At 41.3% G+C, this 10,552-nt stretch overlaps 1 protein-coding gene across 1 annotated transcript; it reads left to right on the forward strand.

The window, feature by feature from the left end:
- The first annotated feature begins 399 nt into the window (after positions 1 to 399).
- Positions 400 to 2,107, forward strand: LOC139470157 (vacuolar protein-sorting-associated protein 36-like). Its single transcript, XM_071252456.1, has 2 exons — positions 400 to 460; positions 1,272 to 2,107. Exons 1-2 carry the CDS (start codon positions 400 to 402, stop codon positions 2,105 to 2,107), a joined length of 897 nt encoding a protein of 298 aa, XP_071108557.1.
- Positions 2,108 to 10,552: the final 8,445 nt, after the last annotated feature.

The raw sequence follows: 10,552 nt of genomic DNA on the forward strand, positions 1-10,552 counted from the left end.
TATATCTTATCCTTAGTAAATTTGCAGTACATTTATTAACTAATATAACCTTAAAAATTAAACTTTTGAAACCGTGACATTAAGTATATGTATATTTTTGGTTCTTGTATACATCAAAGTATTCAAAGTGAATGGGTGTATTGAGTTACACATGAATGTTGAAATTTGAGTAACCTTGACTCTGCCACAATGTGGATACATAATTTCGACTGAAAGTTTGATGATATCAACCCTGTGCTAAGGCACAGCTATAGTTTTGTATTTAAGACCACGTGATTTTTTTGTGATGTGTAATTTTGCATGCCCCTTTTAGAAAATACCGTTTAGTGTTTAAAAGTGTTTTCTTGACATCCTTTTTCACTTTTCATTTTCAGTTGACAGAAAGGGCCTACAGTTACAATGAAGACCATGCTGTCAACACTATGCGTCCTGTTGTGCTTTACAGCCAACCTCGCACCAGGTAAGGACTTTCATGTGTTGGTCATAATGATAGACCCGTGAAGATCCGAGATGGAATAGGTATTCAGTAACCCATGCCTGCCGTAACAGGCGACTGTGTGTGTAGTGAGAATCGACTCATGGGATCGGGTGGTCAGGCTCCATGACTTGGTTGATGCACGTCATCGTATTCGAATTGCGTAAATCGATGCTCATGATATCAATCACTGGATTGTCTGGTCCAAAGTCGATTATTTACAGACCGCCGTGATATAGCTGGAATATTGTTGAGTGCGGCCTTAAACAACAAACAAACAAACAAACAAACAAACATTACGACAGAAAACTAGAGTAAAAGAACGTACCAAAGTATATGTGCACTTTAGCAATTCTCAATGCTGATTGGTTTGGTGATATGACATCACACTGCTTTCATGTTGAGGACACTACGACATAACGTCAACTAAATAAATGTTCGTGAATCGATAATGTTCTATCATCTGGGCCATATAGCGATTTTGGCGTTACTTCCAAACAGTTCTACTTTTATCATTACGATCAGCATACTCATCAGGTTAATCTCAAGTCGCCTATATCTTCGTGTTTAGCGTCGCTCGCTAAGACTCATTTTTTCGATAGAAAAAGAAATTATAATGATATAAAATCATCGATCGTGAAAGTTAGTCAGTATGAAGAACATGTGCATTCCACGAGATGGATATTCCCAACATTATGATGAAAGGTTTCAAGCGTCACTCACAATACCTCGAAACGCCGTTCATCGCGGCATTGACCCCCAATCAGCCTAACATGTTGGATTCTTTCATTGACAGGATTTGGACAGAATTACCCTATCAATGCCAATGCCAACCCAGCCGCACAACAGGGCACCAATACCGTTTCAGCAGCGCCCACTGCTGTACAAACAACAAACGCCCAACAGCAGCAGCAACAGCAGCAGCAGCAACAACAACAGCAGCAGCAGCAGCAACAACAACAACAACAATCTCAACAGGCACCAAATATGGCCTATCCTAATCAAGTGAATAATTTCGGACCGCAGCAGCCGTTTCCAAACCAACAGTTCCAAATGTCCAACAACCAATGGCCTCAGCAACCACAGCAAAACCAATGGGGTCCTCCACAAAACCAATGGGGTCAGCCACAAAACCAATGGGGTCCACCACAAAACCAATGGGGTCAGCAACAAAACCAGTGGGGTCAGCAGAACCAATGGGCGCAGCCACAAAACCAATGGGGTCAGCAACAAAACCAGTGGGGTCAACAGAACCAATGGGCCCAGCAGCAGCCAATGAACAATTTGGCAAACATGTTCCTCTTTAATGGAAATCTTGATACATACATGGATTTCCAAATGATGAACATGTTCGGCCTTCCCCCAAATATGATCGATGTCAACCCAGAAACGATGTGGATGATGAACGGCTTAAATCCAAACCGACGTATGGGAATGGGATCCGGAATGGGAATGGGAATGGGATCCGGAATGGGAATGGGATCCGGAATGGGATCCGGAATGGGAATGGGATCCGGAATGGGAATGGGAATGGGATCCGGAATGGGAATGGGTAGATTCAACTCTGGCAATGGCCAAGGACAAAACAGCTGGATGACAAATCCTTTCTTAATGTCAACAATATTGAATTAGAAAATAAAAACATGCATTGTAAAATGTAACAATACGAATGAAAGGTCACATGTAAAGACACAACACTAGCATTCTTCTTTAAGCGAAATGCTTCAATAAAGAATTCTCTACTTGGTTGTACCTTGCAAATTTTGAAACCAATGTACATTTTCACCAATTATCAGTAATGACACCAAGACAAAATATTCAACGTGTCATGACAAAGAATTGTAACATCCATCTTCAACTAGCTACAGTATTGCATGTAGTGTACCAGAACATCTTCCCTTCCTCATCCTAGAAGACAGAGCTATACCCACATATCTTTCCTTCATTCCTGGTGTATGGTTAAGTGGGACAAAGAGCCCATTTCTAATTTTCGAGACAAAGGGATTTGCGTCGCTGTTTATGATGACTTGTGAATAAATCATCATACGTGGTACATCTGCTTTGGGTTTTGTTCAACTTCTTCTTTCCAGTAGTCAACTTTTTGTCGAACAATATTCCAGCAATTTCGGTCTTTGCTGTCGACATTTCACAACTTTTTAGATACATTTGAGCATACTCTTTCTAAGATTTCACAGAACGTCATACAACATTTGCTCAAAAGTAGTTTGATCAAGGTTACAACATTTAAGGATCATGTAAAGCTTTGAAGACGTTAGGACATGCTCCTGTGTTTGTTCCTGTGAACAACAGACTTGTTATGTGCTTGTGAGTGAGTGAGTTGGGTTTAACGCCGCTTTTAACAGTATTCCAGTTATATCGCGGCGTGTCAACTTAATGTGGGAGGAAAGCCCGAGGTGATGCAGGTCTCAGACGTTTACCACTTCGGCGAAACCCACGAGCACGGGTATGGTGCTGACAAACCTAGAAACATAATCGGGGCGAACCGGGATTCGAACCCACAATCATAGGCTTCTGGCGTGCCCAAAGGACGCAACTCTGCATAGCGAATCGCGGCGCCTTAGATCTGTAAAATGGATCAAGTATTAAATATCCACTTCAACACCGTTCAACGTATCCACTCAGTTTTAAGCATTTCTAAGCAGCGTACAGATCGGATATTGGTTAAAAGCAGAGTGGTATGGAACTATTGGCAAGCTAATGGGGCAAAGGACCGTCCAAGGTCTGGATGGCCCCCGCGTGACGTCACAGCACGCGATGAACGTGACCACTTCCGCATGGTTAGGGGACAACCCTTTGCAACAAACAGCTTTCAGATCTGGATGCACCACAAGCGATTGTCATCACGGGCATTGCGAAATCGACTCCAATTAGCAGGTTTGGGGTCAAGGAGGTTGATGACGTGTCATATGCTGTCAGATCGTCAAAAACTCCATACTTTAGCAATTTTGTCAGTAATACACACAATGAAACGTCCACCAATGTAATGAATAACAATTTCTAAAAGTCATGATGTTGACAGAGAGACGGACAATGAAATAACATGGAGACAATTAGTGAAAAGAGTGACAATGCCCCGATTCATTCGACGTTTGTTAAAAATTTGTTTGATCAAGGTTACATTATTCAATGCCTCGGTAAAGCTTTCAAAACGTTTTATAGTAGACTGACATTTTCGTCAGAAGGGCTGTGTTCCTTGCACGAAATCACGGCACCCTCCCAATGTCAGTCAGCAGATTGGTCAAACCTAAAGCACCGAGAACTATGGGAAGCCTTTCATTTCGTAAGCGAGGTCCGCATATTCGCCAGATAGCCTCTCCTTGTAAAACTGAGTCTGGGCCGATTTGATATGGCTTTTCGCTTATGATTAGTGTTATCATTATTATCAAACTAATTAAAGAACAAGTGTCTATTACCTTCGTCAGGGAATTGGTCGCCATGTGCTTCCTGACTGCAGTGACCATATAGACCGGTATGGGCAGGAGGGGCAGCACTGCAAGGAACCAGCCGATTGTACTCTTGTAGCTGGGAAACTCATACTTGCCGTAGGTCGGTGGTTGGTAGCGGAGAAGCGTCAGGATGAAAGTGATCTGAACATGAAACAGAGATATCATGGCGTGACTTTGACAGTGGTACACATGCACACTTGGAGTATCCATGGTACGGAAAAATGTTTAACCCTTGTTTCTTAAAGTGAGACATCCGAAAGTCGCGATGTTATTGCAATGTTTTAAAGCATATTTATTTCACAAATCGTTTATCCTTCTACGATTATTGCTAAAAAATGGATAGAATTGAATAGATAATTGATAACCTGGATTAAAGTTTCAGCTAATGTGTGACGATTTCTGCAGTTTTTTTCTTTAACCTAGAAACGTGTATATTAAACTTCTGCACCTCATATTCAAGATATCTAAGGGGGCACAGGTGGCCCAGTCGTCTAAGGCCCCGCTATTCGCTGTGCAGACTTGCGTCCTTTCGGCACGCCAGAAACCTATGATTGTGGGTTCGAATCCCGGTTCGCCCCAATTATGTTTCTAGGTTTGTCAGCATCATATCCGTGCTCGTTGGTTTCACCAAAGTGGTAAACGTCTGAGACCTGCATCACTTCGGGCTTTCCTCCCATATCATTAAGCTGACACGCCGTGATATAACTGGAATACTGTTAAAAGCGGCGTTAAACCCAACTCACTCACTCACTCAAGATATCTAACGAAATGAAAATGAGAAAGCTATCCCACATGACACACATATGAAAAAAAACCACGAAATTTAGTGACCATAACATATAAGGACATTTTGACGACAATGAAAGCAAACGTATGAAGTTACTGTTTTTTTGTTGTTTAACGCCGCACTCAGCAATATTCCACCTATATGACGGCGGTCTGTAAAAATTCGAGTCTGGACCAAACAATCCAGTGATTGATATCACGAGCATCGATCCACGCATTTGGGATCGATGACATGCATCAACCAAGCCAGCGAGCCTGACCACCCCGTTAGTCACCACTTACGACAAGCATACTCGCCTTTTACGGCAGGCATGGGATGCTGAAGACCTATTCTACCCTGGATCTTCCTGGGGCGCCGGTTGAAGTGTTAGTGTTAGACATATTCTACCCACTATGGAGTTACTGGGAAGCAGGTGAAATGTTGGACTTCCTCACTGATACCATTTATGCCAAATGTGTGGACTACTCATTTAGTCAAGAAGTAGACATCTTCATGGGGACGAACTGAGATCCGCTTCTTGCAGATCTCTTTCCTGATGCATATGAATCGGAATTTCTTCTCGGATTGGCAAAATCAAAACAAGGTTATTACCACCGAGATGTTCAACTTCAACTTCAGGTATATCAGTAATCTTATATCGTTCAATAACCTTCAAATAGTCAATTCCCTTCCACTGATTTATCCGCCTGAATTTGATATAAAGGAGACCATTGAGACCCCTTCATCCTACTATTCTTGCTCAAATGTTTTTTCATCAGTGTTACAACATTGAAGGCCCCACTCAACTGAAGCTTAAAAACAGTTTTTGGAGACATTTGGAGGGCATTTCCAGATTTAACACATTTGTGATGAAAATGATATCTGATGCAATTCCCTTTTTTGTCAAATATGTTCCCGTATTTTTTTTCAGGTAAACAATTGACTTGCCTTTGCATGCTTTTGTCACGGGTGCCATCGGTGCGGCAGGATACGCTCACCTGGTGTCATCATTGTTTGATAGTGATTGATAAACACATGCTTTTGATGTAGTGGGAATCATACAATCGTGAATTCTAATGATTACGAATGTGTTTTTCCAGTTTTATTTGTATAACATCATGTATCATGTGTTTTATGCGATGCATCAATGCCGCCTTGAAACGCGGCTGTCCGAAACTGTATTGTACTTACTATCAAGATTGCCGGGGTTACAAATGCCCAGAGGATCTTAATAGGCATCGACAGTGGCTTGCCAATCATCATCTCAACGTCTCTACTGATTCTTCTTATACCTGACAGAAACATGTGTCCACCTTGAAGACTTGCATTGTACATTCGCTTCTTTAACAGAGACATTTGTATACGTTTGATGACAAACGCCACACTCATTAATAGTTCAACTTTCTGTTGGTGGCCTGTACATAATCGATTTTCTAACCAGACCATCCAGTGCTTACTATTATGAGCCAAGATCCACGCCGACACACACAACCAACAAACCCATGAACACCGCACTCGGAAATATTACAGCTATATGTTCCAGTATCTGTAAATAATCGAGTCTGGACCAGACAATCCAGTGATTAATATCATGAGCATCGATCCACGCAATTGGGATCGATGACATGCATCAACCATGTCAGCGAGCCTGACCACCCGATCCCGTTTGTCGGCTCTTACGACAAGCATAGTCGCCTTTTACAGGAAGCATTGGTTGCTGAAGACCTACTGTAAACAGGAAATGTTTTGCGACCTTTTTATTAATGCGAGTTTTGCGAACGAGACTCAATCGCAAAAATTAAAAATGCAAAAATAAGTATAAATAATACATACATACTTTATTCATTGCAACACGTTATCAAATGTTGAAATCATCAACCAGAACCACAAGTTACTCAATAAGTTAAAAACACAAATGAATGCAGAATGGTCACACAATACATCACAAATGACAGTGTAAACAGACCTTACTTACTTACTTACTTATATTGGAGATTTTACGTGCGCTTTCCGACTGCAGCGTATTTCGCACACGGGCCCGGCCAAGCCAATTAATGTGTTTCCGAAAAAGGGGAAAAAGTTGTTTGGCAATCCAGTAGGGGTGTTTTAGTGGTTGCTTATATAGAAATTTGGAAATTTTGAGATTTGGAAAAAATGCCAAGAGGGTTTGGGGGGCGAACTAAGGGACCTGAGTATGGAAGTTTGTTAGTTTGATTATGTGGTTTGGTTTTGGTAGTTTATTGGGGTTTTAAAATGCGATTTATTAGTCCTGTTTTGATTAAGTATACGCCTAAGGCTTTGAATTTTTCTATTTTATTTTGTGGGTTTAGGATTGCTTCTAGAGTAAGAGCCTTATTTAGATTTAGGGTGGTTTGTAGTGTAGTTCGGTGTGTTAGGTAGTGGGTGCAGTGTATGAGTGCGTGTTCTGGGGTTTCTTGTTGTTTGCAATGTGGGCAGGTTCCTGTTGCGTATTCTACCCCGGATCTTCACGAGCTGCTGGGTTATAGCATACACACTTATAACTGATACAATTGTTATACGCACCATATATCCATGACAAGACAACAAACTCCAGTGTAATACCACCAAGGGCCCGAGAGATAACATATACCAGTCGACCAGCTGAAACATGTACGGCCCTCCCTGGAAATGAAAGTAAAGAAGTTTATATCGTCCTTGCAGAAATATATACTACTTTCACTACAGACACGACCGCCGCTGCTACTGCTACATCTACTGTTACTATACTACCACTACTAATGCCACAACTGATGCTATCACTACCACTACCACTACTGTCACTCCCTGGTGTTTCAAGTCCATTTTCCGACCAACAACGATTGGCGTTACATATCCAACAGGGTTCACTCTACTGTTACTGTGATTGAACTATTTTAACCAACCACTGCTACTATTTTAACCAACCACTGCTACTATTTTAACCAAACACTGCTACCAAACACGGCTACTATTTTAACCAACCGCTGCTACTGTTTTAACCAACTGCTGCTACTATTTTAACCAACCACTGCTACTATTTTAACCAACCACCGCTACTATTTTAACCAACCACTGCTACTATTTTTAACCAACCACTGCTACTATTTTAACCAGCCACCGCTACTATTTTAACCAACCGCTGCTACTATTTTAACCAACAACTACTACAATTTTAACTAACCGCTGCTACTATTTTAACCAATTGCTGCTATTTTAACCAACCACTGCTACTATTTCATAATTGCAGCATCTACCCAACGTTCTTTGACATAGCTATTGCTGAGTCACTGAACCGACAGCTAAGCTGAAATGCTATCGGTTCTCCTATTACATTGTTCAATCTTCTGGATCTACGTGCTTTCACGTCGCTATTCCGGAGTCACTGAATCGACAGCTATGCTGAAATATTATTGGTTATTACATTGTTCAACTGAAAGGCATAGTTACCTGTGTGCAGAATATGATTCCAGGGAGAAATAATATCAGGCAGACTCCTCCTGTTAGAAGCATCCTCCTCTTACCCAAATGCCGCGGATACTGATCAATAAGAGCAGTAATAACGACTTCGGTACCCATGAACTGAAATCACAACACTTCATCGTTCAGCTTGTTGAAACCCAGCAATATGTTCATTAACATAAGTATTACCAAGTTTTCTTATACTTTCGATTTCATCTCAATGCTGGGTACAGCTTATAGGATATTCAGTTTGTAATGTGGTTTAACACGGAGGTCAGATTTCTTTCCGTGGGAGACATTACTGCTTGCAGATGATCGACTGAGCACTGATTTTAAGCATCAGGTCATCAGTAATTATTGTGTACACTTTTTGCCTCCAAGCTCAGTTTCAGGTTGAGCGTTAATTCAAAAGAAAGAAAAGTTTTTGACTTGCTTTAGGTATGTGTACAAACGTGTTGAGTTTGTTTGGAATTTAAAATTTAAAATTTAAAGCGACAATCTTTACAATGAATGATATGCAGTTCTGCCTGGGTCTACTCACTAACACGTGTGTTGATACAGTCGTATATGCAGCCTAATGATACCAACCTTGTAAATATATTTCACAGTTGGAAGTAATGTAAATTCATTGATCCTTTTCACTTCACTCCAGAAAGATACGCTTTTAACTTGGTGTAGTCAGCCAATTTAATAAAGGGGGGCTACTCTAATGACTTAAACTAAATGTGTCGTGCACACTGAAGAGAACAGTTATGCGTGTTCTTTGCAATGGGAAGTTTCCTGCTAATCATGACGACACAATAGGGATACACAAATCAACAGCTTCACGAGTTGTGAGGAAGGTTTCCCTTGCCATTGCGTCTCTTGTGCCCAAGTTTGTTACCTCGACGTCCGAGAGGGAGGATATAGGTGACATGGGAAAGGTATTTTACAATATATCTCGATTTCCTGAAGTCATCGGATGTATCGATGGGACACATGCACGGATCAGGCACCATCAGACAACGAACCTGCCTTTGTCAATAGGAAAGGCTACCATTCGATTAACCTTCAAGAAGTGTGTGACAGCCAAGGTGCTAAATTCTTATAATAACAAATCAAATGTCACTGTAACCTGTGCATGGAGCATACACGTCATCCCTTCAAAGTCACAAGACTTCCTCGTGTCCAGCTGTCTGTCGCTGAATGTCCGTTACTGAATTCCCTTTTGGCCGTCCTGTGCATGTTCGGCCATTTTGTTTTTATTTCTTTTGTTGTACGCTGACAAACACCAAGAGCGTTAACTTTGGTCGTTACCTCTGCCCAAATAGCCTTTCGTGGGTAACGGTGCCACACAACTTACTGTTAAGTATGGAAATGTGTTTCTCCCCCAACTCGGCTTATAGCCGAATTTCGGAGCTGTCTAAATTCTTGTTTCCATCTCTAGGTTCAGGTGCATACGATGCCATTTTGATAGATGACCGGAAGTAAAGCGTACGTGTTTACGTCAGGGAGTTGTGGGAAATATTTAGGGGAAATTTAAGGACAGGTTAATGAAAACACTTACATAAAACATCATTAGATAATGAAATGCTAATAAACGTTTGATACAGCCGATTTTGATGATGCCATTAACTCATGGTGCATTAAGAATTTATTGTATTATTAGGGTTTAATGCAGCCATTAGTTAATGAGGCTTCGATACAACCGGTCCTATATATGATCGAATGTGGACCAGACATCCCAGTTATCTATATTGTGCTTCAGGAACTACGCCGCCAAGGTGAGATGACACACAATCAACCAAGTCACCGAGACTGACCACTGATCCATTTGGTTACTACCAGAAAAGATTGCCGGAGTCCTGTTCTCACCCGGAATCCGACCCGTGAAGATCCGGGGTAGAATAGGTCTTCAGCAACCAATGCTTGGGTAAAAGGCGACTATGCTTGTCCTAAAAGACGACTAACGGGATCGGTGGTCAGACTCGCTGACTTGGTTGATGCATATCATCGATCCCAATTGCGTGGATTGATGCTCATGATATCAATCACTGGATTGTCTGGTCCAGACTCGATTATTTACAGACCGCCGTCATGTTGCTGGAATAGTGCTGAATGCGAAGTTAAACAACAAGCAAACAAAACAACGATGGCAATAGCTAGTGTTCTCGTTAGAACATGAATGGAAGATATTACAAACTTGCCAAATAAAAAATAGAAAATTGCCTTTTGGAAAACGAATAATGAGATATAGAGAAAACTGGTTAGTTATCATTGTGAGCGATAAAATGTCCCCCCAATAAAACTTTCCAGGGGAACAAAACACGTTTGATAAAGCAGACATGGAAAAGGAAACAAGCACTGAATGTATTCAAAACGTGAAACTGATTCATTGTCTACCAA

This window comes from Haliotis cracherodii, unplaced genomic scaffold (assembly GCF_022045235.1).
Source record: "Haliotis cracherodii isolate W230 unplaced genomic scaffold, xgHalCrac1.p SCAF_20, whole genome shotgun sequence".
NCBI lineage: Eukaryota > Metazoa > Mollusca > Gastropoda > Lepetellida > Haliotidae > Haliotis > Haliotis cracherodii.